At 40.2% G+C, this 16,974-nt stretch overlaps 1 protein-coding gene across 1 annotated transcript in view; it reads left to right on the top strand.

The window, feature by feature from the left end:
• The window catches only part of SNTB1 (syntrophin beta 1), a 468,335-nt gene that overhangs the window by 437,749 nt on the left and 13,612 nt on the right, over positions 1–16,974 (top strand). Inside the window, exons 5-6 of the mRNA XM_029591959.1 lie at positions 10,198–10,394; positions 12,001–12,191. Of these exons, the coding sequence (XP_029447819.1) occupies positions 10,198–10,394; positions 12,001–12,191 (388 nt within the window). The remainder of the gene's footprint in view (positions 1–10,197; positions 10,395–12,000; positions 12,192–16,974) is intronic.

Here is a 16,974-nt window from a genome sequence, read left to right as displayed (position 1 = left end):
GCAGAGAGACAAAGGCACTAGCCTCATGCACGGTGCATCCGCCTTCTGCATTATGTGGGAGTTTTGGAAAAACGACATTAAAGTAAACATATGTTGTATTGCAGATCATGCAATTGATTAAGAGCTGTTGATCTGGAGCCTTTCTAATGTGTAGCTTTGTCACCTCCTTCCCTTTCCCATTATTTCCAGCATTTATATTTATTGGATTTGTGACATGCCTTTGCAAAAGCCCAAAGCTAGGCACAAAAAAATAGATAATATAGCAGGTAAAAAAACCAAAAAACTAGCATAACAATTCATGTAAAATGAACCTTAAAACAGTAATGCAAATACACACATCATAAAATTTCAAAACTATGTACATAAACGGAGTCCATTATCTCTCTCTCTCTCGCTCTTTTTCTCCCCAGAGCCTGTTAGCATGAAAAAGGGCCAGGGCCAAGGGGAAGGAAAGTCTGAGGGGAGAAGGATAACTAGGAAGCAAAAGCCTGGAGGGAAAGTAAGAACAAGCAGAAGGAAAAGAGCGGGAGAAAGAAATAAGAGAGCATCATAGATTTAAAAAAACTGAAGAAGAAAGAGGAAGACTGGCAGAGGGGGAAAGATAGCAGAACATCCTGCGCTGAGAGAAGCAAGAATACCAGGTATAGAATTACAGGGACACTACTAGTACTGCTACTGACATTTCTAAAGCTCTACTAGAAATACGCAGCGTTTTACAGTGACACCCAAGAGATTGTAAGCTCCATGGAGCAGGGACCATCTAGTGAAAACAAACATGACAAACAGGTCTATGAGAAATATATTTACTGTGGAGAAGTGCTTGGGATTTTAAAAAACAGCTTAAAAAAAAAAGATGAGTTTTTAAATTGGATCCGAGGCAGGCCAGAGAGGAAGCATGACGCACCGATTCAGGAAGTCTGTTTCAGGCAGACGGCACAGCAAGGAAGGAAGCGGTAGAGGAGGGGGGCACAAATAATTTATTTTAAACTATATTCCACCTTTCTGTACCGGTCAGCCACTTTGAAGTGGATTTACATTCAGGTACTGTAGGTATTTCCCTGTCCCCAGAGGGCTCTCAGTCTATGGAGTAAATTTTCAAAGGGGCTTTGTGCATAAAATAGCATATACATACATAAGAGGCATATACTCACACATATATGATATTTTATAAACATTGACAGTGCACACATATGTTCCATCCATACATACATTTTCTCAGGTGCGGATTAGGGTGTGTTCTAGGGCAGGGTTCAGAAGTATTCGTAGTAGATGCTGTTTTGTAAGAGATATGCATATACACTACCAAACTTATTCATATACTGCTGGCGTACATAATGAAATCGTCAGTTCACCTTTACCTCCACCAGTTCACCCTGTCGTTCTCCGGTTCACCTAGGCTAGGGCTTCCCAAACCTTGCTAGGGACTTCAAAGCGAGTATGGTTTTCAGGATATCTACAGTGAATATGCGTGAGATAAATTTGCATATATTGAGACTCCATGACATGCAAATGTATCTCATGGGTATTTGTTGTGGATATCCTGAATACCCGACTGGCTGTGGAGTCCCCAGAACAGGTTTGGGAAACCCTGAGCTACATTCTCTAACATTTCACCTTGTACCTCCACCAGTTTAGCCAAACCTCCCACCCAAAACCTGTATATAAGACCATAAGATCTGCCATACTGGGTCAGACCAAGGGCCCATCAAGCCCAGCATCCTGTTTCCAACAGAGGCCAATCCAAGTCACAAGTTCCTGGTAAGTACCCAAACATTAAATAGATCTCAAGCTACTATTGCTTATTAATTAATAGCAGTTTATGGATTTTTCCTCTAAGAACTTATCCAAACCTTATTTAAGCCCAGTTACACTAACTTCCATAACCACATCCTCTGGCAATGAATTCCAGAGCTTAACTATGCGCTGAGTGAAAAAGGATTTTCTTCAAATTGTTTAAAATGAGCTTTTTGCTAACTTCATGGCGTATCCCCTAGTCCTATTATCAGAGAGAGTAAATTACTGATTTACATTAAACTGTTCAAGTTCTTTCATGATTTTTTTTTCTCTGTCATATGCCCTTCTCAGTCATCTCTTCTTCAAACTGAACAGCCAAAATTTCTTTGGTCTTTCCGCATAGGGGGAGCCATTTCATGCCCCTTATCATTTTGGTCGCTCTTCTATGTACCGTCTCCAGTGCAACCATATTTGATCCAAGTTTATCTCCCTTGTTCAATGTAAGCGCATTCTTACATGCTTGTTAATGTTCTAATGTAAACCGAAGTGATATGTAACTTTGCTACATGAATTTTGGTATATAAAAATGTTAAATAAATAAATAAATAAATAAATAAACCATATCTTTTTTTAGATGCAGTGAACAGAATTGTACACAGTACTCAAGGTGTGGTCTCACCATGGAGCGATACAGAGGCATTATGACATCCACTGTTTTATTTGAGATTTAACTAATCTGTAAAATTTTGGGCCATCCACAAATTTAATCACCTCACTTGTCGTACCCCTTTCCAGATCATTTATAAATACATTAAAAAGCATCGGTTCAAGTTCAGTTCCCTGAGGCACTCCTGTTTATCTTTTTCCACTATGAAAACAGACAATTTAATCCTAGTCTCTGTTTCCTGTCTTTTAACCAGTTTTCAATCCACAAAAGGACATCACCTCCAGTCCCATGACTTTTTAGTTTTCTTAGAAGTTTCTCATGAGGAACTTTGTCGAATGCCTTCTGAAAATCCAAGTACACCACATCTACTGGTTCATCTTTGTCCACATGTTTATTCACCCCTTCAAAAAAAATGTAGGAGATTTGTGGGGTAAGACTTCTCTTGAGTAAATTCATGCTGGCTGTGTCCCATTAAACCATATCTATCCAATTGTTTTGTGATTTTATTCTTAACAGTTACCACAATTTTTCCCAGCACTGAAATCAGGCTCACCTGTCTATAGTTTCCCGGATCACCCCAGGCCCTTTTTAAATATTGGAGTTACATTGGCCACCTTCCAGTCTTCAGATACGATGGATGATTTTAATGATAGGTTACAAATTAAATGAAATATGTCTGAAATTTCATGTTTTTGGTTCTTTCATAACCCTGGGGTGTATAGCATCTGGTCCAGGTGATTTACTATCAATCTGACCTACCACATCTTCATAAGAACATAAGTACATGCCATACTGGGTCAGACCAAGGGTCCATCAAGCCCAGCATCCTGTTTCCAACAGTGGCCAATCCAGGCCATAAGAACCTGGCAAGTACCCAAAAACTAAGTCTATTCCATGTTACCGTTGCTAGTAAAAGCAGTGGCTAATTTCTAAGTCAACTTAATTAATAGCAGGTAATGGACTTCTCCTCCAAGAACTTATCCAATCCTTTTTTAAACACAGCTACACTAACTGCACTAACCACATCCTCTGGCAACAAATTCCAGAGTTTAATTGTGCGTTGAGTGAAAAAGAACTTTCTCCGATTAGTTTTAAATGTGTCAGGTTCACTGTGATTTGGTTTAGTTCACCTGAATCGTCACCTTTGAAAACTGTCTCTGGAATGGGTATCTCCCCAACATCCTCTTCAGTAGACACTGAAGCAAATAATTTGTTTAGTCTTTACACAATGTCCTTATCTTCCCTAAGTGCCCTTTTAACCCCTCGATCAGCTAACAGTCCAACCGACTCCCTTGCAGGCTTTCTACTTTGGATATATTTTTTGAAGTTTTTATTATGAGTTTTTGCCTCATGGCCAACTTCTTTTCAAACTCTGTCTTAACCTGACTTATCAATGTCTTACATTTAACTTGCCAATGCTTATGTTTTATCCTTTTTTCTTCTGATGGATCCTTTTCCAATTTTTGAATGAAGATGTTTTGGCTACAATAGCTTCTTTCACCTAACTTTTTAGCTATGCTGGCAATCATTTGACCTTTCTTCCACCTTTCTTAATGTGTGGAATACAACTGGACTGTGCTTCTAAGATGGTATTTTTTTTTATCAATGTTCACCTCTTGTTCCGCACTCTTAAACTTTGTAGCTGCACCTTTCAGTTTTTTTATTTTTTAACTATTTTTCTCTTTTTAGCAAAGTTTCCCTTTTGAAAGTTTAATGCTAAAGCCATGTCCCCCTTCCAGTCATTCAGATTTGATCATATGATCACTATTGCCAAGTGGCCTCACCACCATTACCTCTCTCAACAAATCCTGCATTCCACTGAGAATTAGATCTAAAATTGCTCCCTCTCTCATCAGTTCCTGAACCAATAGCTCCATAAAACTGCTATTTATTCCATCCAGGAACTTTATCTGATGTTTCACTTACCCAGTCAATATTGGGGTAATTGAAATCCTCCTTTGTTGAGATGGTTGAGACGCCATGTCCATTTTGAGATGGTAACCTTCAATACTGAGATAAGTACTTTTTCACCTTCATGATTATTTTTACGTCTTTGTAAAAATGTAATGTTATCATTCTCAGGTTAAGACTCTCTGTTCAATGTTCAATGTTTTTCACATGCCCCCGAGGAAGCATTGTTGCGAAACACCGGCCATGTTGGGCTGTCTTTACAAGTCATACTAAAGAATCTACTATTTACATACTCTGAAGATCAGGGACATTTTAATATCCTTATGTGACTACTTTTATAAAAATAAGAAATGAAAGAAAAAAGAAGAAAGATGATTTTTTGAATAAAATAATAATTTGAAGGTGAAAGATTAAAAGACTGGTTGGTTTCTTTGAAGATACACAATGTCGGGCTTGCTGACACCTTCATTTAGGCTTCGGGAGGAGGGGGGAGAGGACTGGGGCTGCCCCGGAGACCAGCACCCATTGACGCGGCCAGGGCAGGTGAGCGGGGGCTGGGGGTAAGTTTGCCGCCTACCCTTACCCCTGCCTCTAACGCAGGGGTAAGGGTAGGCGGTAAATTAGCATGTTAAACGCGCAGCAAAACAGCAGGGTAAAAAAGCGATAGTCGGGGCACGCGTTACTGTATGGGAGGGAATAGCTAATTCAATCGTTTACATCTAATATACATGCCGCGGGCGGAAGGGGTTACCCGGTGATTTAAAGAGGCGGTAAGAATCGGTTAAAGGGGATTGTGTTTCGCAGGAAGGGCTAATGCGGCCGGAAAGTGAGTAGAAAGCGGATTAGGAGCGGGGTAACCGCGGCCGCACTTTACTGTATTGACCTGTTAGTGAGAGAAAAAAAAGTGCGAAAGCTTGCTGGGCAGACTGGATGGGCTGTTTGCTCTTCTTCTGCCGTCATTTCTATATTTCTATGTTTCTAAATACTTGTTCGCGAGTTACTGAGACAATATAGGACCCATTTTTAGATGTGATTATCTCTGATATGACATCTGAAGAAGGGACTTGTGTATTTATTTTATTTATTTATTTAACATTTTTTATATACAGCAATTCATGTAGCAGAGTTACATATCATTTCGGTTTACATTAAAACATTAAACAGGCATGTAAGAATGCGATTACATTGAACAAGGGAGATGAACTAGTATCAAGTAACCAGGGAGTAACGTGCAACAAATAAATAGAAAAAGGTAATAAGAGACTGTTGTAAAGTTGAAGTTAATCTGGTTGATGATCTAGGTACCTGTAGGGGGTAAATTAAAGTCTCGTTACACGGATTATACGATTGGATAGGTTGATTTCGGCATTGGAAACGCTGAGCTGAAAACTCAAAACTGACGGGGTCTGATGGAATTGCTTGTAGGATATGAGGAGAAATATGAGGGAATTATTGGCATAGGTTGAAAGCTTGTTCGAATAGCCAAGTTTTGAGTCTCTTTTTAAATGTGATCGAGCATAGTTCCTGCCGAAGTTCTGGAGGTAGAGAATTCCATTGCGCGGGGCCTGCTGTAGATAGGGATCGTTTATTTAGGGAAGTTTTGATGGGTGGGGCGATGAGAGTATCTCTGGTTGGTATATGTGGTTGAAGGGGGATTTTGAGATCCAGTGTCATAAGCTTGTGAATGGATTTGTGAATGATTGTTAGAACTTTGTAAGTGATTCTAAACTTGATTGGGAGCCAGTGTAGGTTTCTCAAGATGGGAGCAATATGATTTCTTTTGTTGGTCTTGGTCAGAATCCTGGCTGAGGTGTTTTGAAGCATTTGTAATGGTTTTATGGTGTTAGCTGGGAGGCCAAGTAGGAGAGAATTACAATAGTCAATTTTTGAGAAAATGATTGCTTGGAGTACTGAACGGTAGTCTTGGAAATGGAGGAGTGGTCTGAGCCATTTTAGGACTTGCATTTTATAGAAGCCATCCTTAGTAGTGTTATTAATAAATCTCTTTAGGTTTAGTTGATTGTCCATGAAGACTCCAAGGTTTCTAACTTGTGAAGAGAAGGATGGTTGACTAGTATGGAGTATGTTGGACAATTCGAAGCTGTTGTCCTGTGAGACGAGTAATATTTCGGTTTTATTGGAGTTTAGGATTAAGTTAAGGCTCAAGAGTAGGTTGTTGATGGCTTGGAGGCAATTGTTCCAGAAATCTATAGTTTTTTGAAGCGATTCAGTAACCGGGATGAATATTTGCACATCGTCTGCATAGATGTAGTGGGTTAATTTTAGTTTGGTGAGGTGCTGGCAGAGTGGTAAAAGATAAATGTTGAAAAGGGTGGAGGATAGGGAAGAGCCTTGAGGAACTCCCAGGGTGGAGCAGACGGGGTGTGATTCTTTATTGTTTATTCTGACCTTGTAAAATCTGTTATGTAGAAAAGACTTGAACCAGCTGAGAGCACTGCCTTTGATGCCGATGCCAGATAGCCGATCTAGGAGTGTTGAGTGGTCAAGGATGATAGGTCAGGGAGAATGAGTAGGCCAGGTTGTTTTTTTAATCAAGATTCATGAGTATAGTGTCTGTTAGAGAGAATGAGTAGGCCAGGTTGTTTTTTTTATCAAGATTCATAAGTATAGTGTCTGTTAGAGAGATTAGAAGAGTTTCTGTATTTCGGGTTTTTCTGAAGCCGAACTGAGATGGGGAATTTTGTTTTTGTCCAGATACTCTGAAAGCTGCATGTTAACTATTTTTCTAAGATTTTGGAGATGAAGGGGAGTTTAGCAATCGGGCGATAGTTAGCGGGGTCATCTGGAGACAGGTTGTGTAGTTTAAAAAGCTTTTGTACAATACTTTTAGGTACATGTAATGTTTTAGTTTACAGATATTTTAGGCAGCCTGACTTGTTTTACTTTCTAAATATGAGATATCATGTAATATTTGCAGTGTTGCCTTTTTGTAGGCATGCCCTTTCAAGTTGATTCTGAGGGGGGAGACCAGGATTCCTTGAATGGGCGTGTTTTTCTTGCTATTGAAGATGAGGATCTTGGAGATTAGTTATACCTACTCTTACGCTCATTGAATGGTGCTCCTAGATGGGTAGGTTCTTTGGACAGAATGCATGCTCTATTCTAATATGCTAAGCCACATTGTCGTCTAATTTTAACATGGATGTTATCTCTTGTAAAATCCCGTGTTAAGTGCCCACTGTGCTAATGGGCATTAAATCTGTGGTTTTACATGAGATAAAGCAATATGTTTACTTATTTATTCATGAGTTTTATATATCGTCATTCCATGTGAAAACCACTAGTTCATAACGGTGTACAGGTTAGACACTCACACATAAATAATGAGACGTGCATGCAGATAGTAACCTAGGGAAACATTTAGATACAATGTGTGCATTCAAAGTAGATACATTTAGGAAACATAACTGGGTTAAAAGAGGGTAGGGAGAGGGGTAAATCAGTCCATTTTAGGTTTTCTGACTCATGGCAAATTGGAGGCATCTTCCAGACAGTAGGCATTTTTGAATAGCCAGGTCTTCAACTCGCTCTTGAATTTTTTATTGTCTGTTATAGTTCGCAGGTCCTCTGGCATGGAGTTCCATAGTTTTGGTCCAGTGACTGAAATCGTTCTCTCTAGTTTGCGTTAGATGAGAATTTTTTATGGTCAGGATTTCTAAGAAGTCTTTGTTTTGTGATGAATTTTCGTGGTGGAATATGTGGTTTAAATGTTATTTCCAACAGATCGTAATTTGGATTAATGTTATTGAAAATTATGGTGCGTACTTTGTAGATTATTCTCTATTGAGCAGGGAGCCAATGTAGAGCGATCAGCATTGGGGTGATGTGATCGTATTTCTGTTTTCCAGACAATAGTCTAGCTGCAGCATTTTGCAGTAGTTGAAGAGATTTTAGGTGATTGGATGGGATTCCCAAAAGGAATTATAATAATCAAGGTTAGAGAATATTAGAGTTTGTAAGACTGTTCTGAAATCTGCTGTGTTTAGAAGACGTTTCAATCTGCTCAGGATTCTTAACTTGTAGAAACCAGATTTGATCAGTTTGCTAATATGGGTTTTCATCGTTAAGTTTTCATCAGTTTGAACTCCTTTGATCACTCACTTGAGTTGATGGGGATAATTGGCAATTTCTGAGATCAATCCCTGGTGGAATAGATTTAGGTGGGTTTCAGCTCAGCCAGATTACCATATTTTTCGCTCCATAAGACGCACTTTTTTCCCCCCAAAAGTGGGAGGAAAATGCCTGTGCGTCTTATGGAGCGAATATATATAAAAAAAAAAAAAGCTAACTACAACCCCCCCACCCTCCTGACCCCCCAAAAACCTGCCAAAAGTCCCTGGTGGTCCGGCGGGGTCCAGGAGTTATCTCCTGCACTTGGGCCATCAGCTGCCAGTAATCAAAAGCTATTACCATGTCACAGGTGCTACCGGTGCCATTGGTTGGCCCCTGTCACATAGTAAGGGCAAAGGGCCGTCGGCTGCCAGTAATCAAAATGGTGCCGATGGCCCTTTGCCCTTACTATGTCATAGGGGCTACCGGCGCCATTGGTCGGCTCCTGTGACATAGTAAGGGCAAAGGGCCATTGGTGCCATTTTGATTACTGGCAGCCGATGGCCCAAGTGCAGAAGATCGCTCCCGGACCCCCGCTGGACCACCAGGGACTTTTGGCAGGTCTTGGGGGGGGGGGTCAGGAGGGGGGGTTGTAGTCAATTAAATTTAAAGGGTTGGGATGGGGGGGAGTTGTGGTTTTTTTCCCATAGAAAGAGAACGATAAAAGTTTTCTGATCTGGGGAGTGGACCGAAATGGCCCTCCCCGGACCTGAAAACGAAATGGGGACAAAAAAAAATTTTATGCACTGCCCTAATTTGCTCCATAAGACGCACAGACACCCGGGAACAGAGCCGGTTTAGCACACCATTTTTTTTTTTTTTTTTAATTTTCCCCCTCTGAATCCTAGGTGTGTCTTATGGTTAGGTGCGCCTTATGGAGCGAAAAATATGGTAATTCAGCTTTGTTGGGATTCATCGATAGTTTCATTTGTGCAAGCTTTTCTTTTATTGTGACCATATATTCAGAGATAAGCAATGCTGTTTTATCGAATGATTTTGTTAGTGGGGTGTAGAATTGCAGATCATCAGCATATAGAAAGAAGTTTTATTCCTAGTTCTGTTAGTAATTTGCACAAGGGCAGCATGTATATGTTAAAAAGAGTTGCCGATAGTGCGGGTGCTTGTGGAACGCCGGTAGAGCATTGGAATGCGTCAGATAAGTGATTGTCGAGTTTAACTTGGAAGGATCTGTTTGTAAGGAATGCGTTTACTAACTCAGGTAATGGCCCAGTGTGAGTGGCAATGTCCTCACTTCCTGCTTGAAACATTTTACTTTGCTAGCAACAATCACCCTCCGTGTATGTATGACTGCCCCATCAGGTTTCACTCCCTGATCTACCCCATCCAAACAGCTGGTGAGAACAGTAGCATTTCATCAGTTTAGATACTATAGACACAGACAAAGAGAGAGAAATCATGAGCATAAGGTAGGGAATAGAATTGACTAGTGTATTATGGTATTATTTTTCCTTTAGATTCTCCCCCTGCGCTCTATGGAGGAACTTTAAAACATGTAGAGGTGAAAGATTAATTGCATACTTCAGTACTGGCTTGCACAGAGCTCTGCTCTTTGTAAAGAGCATTATAATAAAAGAAACATTTTTACTGTATGTGTTTAACACTCATCAAGTATGACTTTGTGACTGATTTTGTTCTTAGAATAACACAGACCGTAAGATACATTCACTTGCCGGTTACCAAAAAAACCAAAATGAACAACCCTTATTACATTATTCACTCTTGTCCAATTTTAGGTTGGTTCATTCTGGTCCCGGGAAAGGATCTCCCCAGCCTGGGACGGAATTGTGTTTTGCTACTCGTACTGGTACCAGACAAGGGATTGACACACACATGTTCAGAGCAGAGAGCAGCAGAGACCTTTCACTGTGGACAAGACACATAGTGCAGGGCTGCCATAATGCAGCTGAGCTCATTAAAGAAATCACCACCCGTAAGTACCACCTCGAAGCTTTTCTCTCATCCAGGTCTCATGATGGCTCTTTCTTTAATTAAAACTTGCACAAAATCACAAGTGAGGAGGACACCCTAACAATAAGCAAAGAGATCAGTTTAAGAAAAAAAAAAGTCTCAAGCATAAAACTGAAAAAAAAAGAATCCTCTTAGTATAAACAACATGTGATGCAAGTAGTCAGTACTGAAATTTGTTTTGGCAAGTCAAGTTTGAGGAACTAGACAGGTAAGAGCCTCCGCCTACAAAACAGTCCTTAAATGCCATCCTTGGAAAAGCGTAACTGCTTTCTGTATCTTTTAGCTGATGTCTTTTGGTTTTGAGAGAAAGGCAGCAATAAGAAATAACATTAATAGTGGGACACTCTTTTCAGCTCTCCATTGCCCTGAAAAAAATGTGAGGAGTTAGGAAGTGAAACTCTAGGGATTAACCAACAGATGTTTTGCGTTCAGTCCTGCAGACTTAATTATATCACATGGCCAAACTTGGAGATAACTGGACTTTTTTCAATAGTCCATGAGTGCTTCCCATCCCCAATTGCTTTCTGCTTGAAAAGCTACTAACCTGGTTTCTTTGTACCAGATACTTTAGATGCCACCTAAAGAAATTATAATCAAGAACAAAATATTAAGTCATAGGCTTGCAGAAGCAGAAGAATCTGAAACATGACAAAAACTTTGACTCAAGAGAAAAGGTGACTTTTCCTGTTAACACTGTATGGAGAGGTCATTTCCATTCATCTTTCCAGACAGAGATGTGCATTTTGTGTGCTACTGTGGACATTTCCTGGGCTCCTAGGAAGAAACAAGTTAGCAATTGCACATGTTGCATATATTGTTATGAAGAGCGCGTAATTAGCAGTCTTTTTTTTTCTAAGGGAAAACAAGTGCTCCCATTGTTTTATAGAGCTAAAATATTTAACTGGGGGATTTATTCAAACATTCAAATATTCTCCTTCCAGTGTAATCTTCATACATATTTTTAAGGCATGCTCCTATTGCTTTTAAGGAAAGCACCTATTTGCCATCACCAGGTCTATCCATGCATACATGCACACGCACACGCACATGCACGCAGGTGGCAAGGAGCACTCTCCGTACATGGATTTGGCTGAAATTTGCTAGGGGAGTCTCTTGCCAAGGTTTCAGCTCTCCTCCCAAATGTCATTCAAATCTGTGCAGGGAGAGCATCCCCAGTAACTGTGCTGGGAGAACGGAGCCATGCCCAAAATATGCTTTCCATGCATGCCCCAAGTATATATTTTTGCAACTTGCTAAAAACATTTTTTAAAAAATTAGCTATACCTGATTGTCCCCAACACATACTTTGTATTCATTCTTTATGGCTCTTTTTTTTCCCCTGTTTATAATGCATTTTCAGTGAGAATAATACCAATTCTAGTTTGAGAACCCTCTTAGAATATGTATAAGTAGAAAAAAGTAGAGGAGCAGAGAACTGAAGTATCAGAGGCCTACGTCTTATCACATTCCCATTGTCCTTCACCCTCTTATCTGTGAACTGAAAATTATGTTTTTGATTCAAAAAGTTAAGGAAAATAAGAACATGCATTTGTGTCTCTTTCTTTCAGTTTGCACGTATAAGAACCAGAACTGCCGTTTGACCATACACTATGAGAATGGATTTTCCATCACTCCTGAGCCACAGGATGGTGCCTTTTCAAAGCCGATTGTACAATATCCCTATGAAAAACTAAAAATGTCTTCAGACGATGGTGTTAGAATGCTTTGCTTAGATTTTGGAGGAAAAGATGGAGAGATTGTAAGTACTACCCTTTCTCTAGTGAAAAATATACTTAGCAATCAATATGGAATTTATGTTGCAGATAAGCACCTTCTAAAATCAGGGATAGTCAACAGACTCAGAGTACAGTAAAGTATAAAAAAGCAGGGGCAGTCCGACTATTTGCATAATAGGGCAGTTCCCAAAGGCCTGCAAGACTCTCCCCTGCCTCGGATGGGTGATTAGGGGCAATGACCCAGGTCATTTCGATGTCAGTGCTCCCCTGATGAAAAGCAAGCTGAAGTAGTAATATCTAAGAAAGTGGACAGTAGCAGAGCCCCTCATTTTGATTAAAGATGAATACAGCGAGGGTACTTTTGAAACTATTTCCATGAGTAAGACGGTGCTTTACCCATGGAAATGGGCTTTTAGAGAAATTGCTGCCACAGAGGTGGGTAAAAGTACATGCATAAGGCTTCTATTCATGTATTTTTTGTCTTAAGTAGGGGGGAGGTAGAGCAGCACAGAAAACAGGAGAGATACTGAAAAGACATTAGAAAAGTGAGGTTCATTTTTCAGAAGAATAAGCTCAGGTAGTGAGCAGACAACCATATTGAGACTAGAAGCAGTTCAGTGTGTGTGGCAGTGGTCAAAAGAGCAAATTGAAAGTTAGGAATGATCCAAAATGAAATGGAGAATAAAATGTAAAATATCATACCACTTCTGTATTGATCCATCATGCGACCGCACCTTGAGTACTTTGTGTATTTCTGGCCACCCATCTCAATAAAGATAGCGGAACTAGGAAAGGCATGGAGAGAGACCATGAAAATGATAAAGGGAATGCAACAGCAAGCAGAGCCATGAAGGGAAACTACAGAGGCTAGGGCTCTCCAGCTTAGAAGAGAGATTTATTTATTTATTTATTTTTAATTTTTATATACTGGGGTTCTTGTAAGAGTTACAAATCACTCCGGTTTACATAAAACTGTAAATTAGCCAGAGGCTGTGCATGCAGCTGTACAATAGCCAAAGGCAGTACAAAAACAGATTGAAAAAGGTACATATTAACAGATGAATGAAAAAGGTGCATATTAACAAATTAATGAAATAAATACATATGGAACATAAAACAAGTGAAAGAACATTGTGCAAAAAGCAGGAGATTAAATACGAAACATATAACCGATGGGTAAAAGAACTTGTAAAAATAAAATAAACTCAGACTGAATATTCTAGCATATGAATTGGTCCTGGAGACTTCCTAAGTGAAAATACAATGGGTGAGAGGGCAAATCGTAATGTGGTAACGGAAATAGTGTGTGCAATAGGTGAGGTAACCATGTCTTCTGTCTTGAGTGATGTAGCCTTGTAACCTTGACTTCTAGCGTGAGAATGAGCATTGAGTGGGAATTGTGCGAAAAACGGCCGAAGGGCCGCAAAGCTGAGCAAGTGAAGCAATGTTAGAAGTCCGACTAGATCGAAAATTGATTAAGTCTGTCCTAGCATCAAGGCCTCTTTAAGTGTTGGGGTAAGCTTGGATGAAGAGCCAAGTTTTTAGCTTTTTTTTTTTAACCTGAATGGCTTGGTTCTAGTCGTAGATCAGGGGGGAGCGCATTCCATTGATGGGAGCCTGCTGTGGATAGTGCGCGCTTCCTTAGTGATGTTTTGGCTAGCGGGGCATACAGTGTGCCTTTGTATGCACTTCTGATGGGTCTGGACGCAGTATGTGGTCAGAGTTGTGTGCTTAACATTATAGGAGCGAGGTTGTGTGTCGCTTTGTGAATAATTGTGAGAGCTTTAAAGAGGATCCTGTATTTGACAGGCAGCCAGTGTAAGTTACGGAGGATGGGAGTGATGTGTTGTCTTTTGTTGGTGTTTGTGAGGATTCTGGCGGCAGCGTTCTGAACCATCTGTAAAGGTTTAATTGTACTAGTAGGGAGTCCGAGTAGAAGGGAGTTGCAATAGTCGATCTTCGCTAGGATGATGGATTGTAGCACTAGGCGGAAGTCATTAAAGTGAAGAAGTGGTTTTAGCTTTTTGAGGACTTGCAATTTGTAAAAGCAATCCTTTGTGGTGGTGTTTATGAATTTGTTTAGGTTTAGTTGGTTGTCCAGCCAGGCTCCTAAATCTCTGACGTCAGGTGTGAGATTAATGTTTAGGTTTGTAGGTTGAGAAAAGCTTGATTGGTTGATAAGGGAAAACTTGTCGTCATGGGAGATAATGAGCATCTCTGTTTTGTTGGCATTAAGAACTAGGTTGAGGCTAGAGAGTAGGTTCTTGATTGGCTGAAGGCAATCATTCCAGTAGGTAATAGTTTTTTGAAGGGACTCTGTGATCGGTGTCAGGATTTGTATATCATCTGCGTAGAGGTAATGAGTAAGCTTCAGGTTTGAGAGTAAGTTGCAGAGCGGAAGAAGGTAAATATTGAAGAGCGTGGGTGAGTGAGGATCCTTGAGGGACTCCCTGGTCTGAGAGGACTGGGTGGGATTCTTTGTTGCTTATCTTTACTTTATAGTACCTGTTGCACAGGAAGGACTTAAACCAACTGAGTGCTGAACCTTTGATGCCTATGTTAGATAGTTGATCTATGTTTTACCGTGTCGAACGCTGCAGACAAATCTAAGAGAATAAGTAGGTAAGATTGTTTTTTCTCCAGGTTTAATAGGATAATGTCCGTGAGTGATAGAAGAAGTGACTCGGTGTTTAAAGATTTGCGAAAGCCGTATTGAGCTGGGGCGAGTATGTTGTTATCTTCAAGGTATTCTGAAAGCTGCTTGTTTACAATTTTCTCCATCAGTTTGGCAATCAGTGGTAAGTTTGCGATGGGGCGGAAGTTAGCGGGATCCATTGGAGAGGCGTTTGGTTTTTTTAGAAGCGGTTTAAGAATTGCTAGTTTTAACTGGTTTGGTACCATGCCTTGGGATAAAGAGGTATTTATAATTGCCGCTGTTGGTTTTGCGATGGTATTCGGGATGGCAATGAGCAAGTTTGTCGGTAAAGGATCTGATGGGTGGGAGGTAGGTTTGAGTTTCTTGAGGGTATTTTCTATCTCAAGAGAAGAAGTAAGCTCGAAGGACTCCAGACTAATGTTTTGCTGTGGATGGATAGTGAACTGGTGAGTTGGAGGGAGGCTTAGAGTTGTAAGAGGGAGGGTTAGGTTGGAGATTTTTTTCTTGAAGTAATTGGCTAGTTCATTGGCTTTGTTGAGAGCTAGGTGGTCTGGAATAGAGGGAGGTAATGGTTTGGTGAGTGATGAGACGTAGGTGAAAAGAGCCTTTGAGTCAAAGATGAAGTTGTGGATTTTTTTTGCATAAATATCTTTCTTTGTTCTAAATATGGCGTTCCTGTAGGTGTTGAGGAGGGATTTGTAGATGGCTTGTGATGGGGTGGAAGGGTTTTTCCTCCAGCTTTGTTCTTTATTTCTTAGTTTTTGTTTAAGGGACTTAAGTTCAGGGGTAAACCAAGGTTTTCTGTGTCCAGCGCTGGTTTTAGGACTTTAGTGGTGGTCGGGCAGATTTGGTCCGCAATTTTATTGGTGATGTTGATCCATGAGGTGGTAGCCGAGGTTGCATCTGAGAGGTCTAGTTGGTATAGTTCTTTGGATAGGTGCTCGCTGAGTTGGTCTAGAGAACAAGGTTTGCTGAAATGGATGGTAGTTTTGGTGGAGGCTTGTGGTGGAGGATTTTTGATCTTAAGAGCCATGTGGATGACTCGATGGTCCGACCATGGGACTGGGGAGCAAGTGGGATTGGAATGGATAAAGAAGCTGTTGTTAATAAAGATGAGGTCCAATGTGTGGCCTGCTTTGTGGGTGGGGCTGTCGACAATTTGGGTGAAACCCATAACTGAGCGAGGAGAGAAAAGTGCCACAGTTGATGGATTGTGGGGAAGTGTCCACATGCATGTTAAAGTCTCCCAGGATTATGGCCAGTTTATCGGCGTTAATGTGTTTGGCTATAAGCTCGATCAAAGGAGAGGGGTCTGATTCTAAAGTTCCTGGTGGGGCGTAAATGAGGACTAATTGTAGTTGCTCAGATTTGAATAGGGAGAATTCGAGTTTGGTTGTAGTATTTGTTTGTTGTAAGGTTAGGCCTAATCCTTTTTTTTTGCATCCAAGAGAAGCCCTCCTCCTCTTTTTTTGGGTCTGGGGATAGAGAAGAGGTCGTAGGATTGCGTGGGAAGCTGGTTCGTAAGTACTATATCAGTGGGTTTAAACCATGTTTCCGTGATTGCACTTATGTCTGGGTTGACTTCTATGAGATAATCATTGAGTATGTGCGTTTTTTTGGAGAGCGACTGTGCTTAAATAGAGTTAGCGTGAACAGTGAAAGACCCAGAAATTGAGTGAAAGGAGATATCATTATTGGAATTAATCTTTGTTGTCGTGTAACGGGATGAAACCATGATGAACATACTGCCGCAAATTTTTAGCTGTTTAAATCATTTTTTCATTTTTTGTGTTTTTTAAATATTTTTTGTGTGTTTTTTTCACTTTTTCAAAATGTCTTTTCAACAACGCACCAAGTCTTAAAAGTTCATTTGCTTTCTTTCATTTCAACTTGGAAAGTGCAATATCTTAAGAAAAACATTTATCTGGCGCTTATCTTATTCAATAGAGCCGAAATCTCAATGCTCTACAAAAAACGGCCAGTATCTTATAAGCGCCAGATAAATGTTTTTCTTAAGATATTGCACTTTCCAAGTTGAAATGAAAGAAAGCAAATGAACTTTTAAGATTTGGTGCGTTGTTGAAAAGACATTTTGAAAAAGTGAAAAAAAAACACAAAAAATATTTAAAACACACAAAAAATGAAAAAAT

This window comes from Rhinatrema bivittatum, chromosome 2, assembly GCF_901001135.1.
Source record: "Rhinatrema bivittatum chromosome 2, aRhiBiv1.1, whole genome shotgun sequence".
Classification (NCBI taxonomy): domain Eukaryota; kingdom Metazoa; phylum Chordata; class Amphibia; order Gymnophiona; family Rhinatrematidae; genus Rhinatrema; species Rhinatrema bivittatum.
Note: the sequence above shows the minus strand (reverse complement) of the source record. Positions and strands in the feature narration are given on the sequence as shown.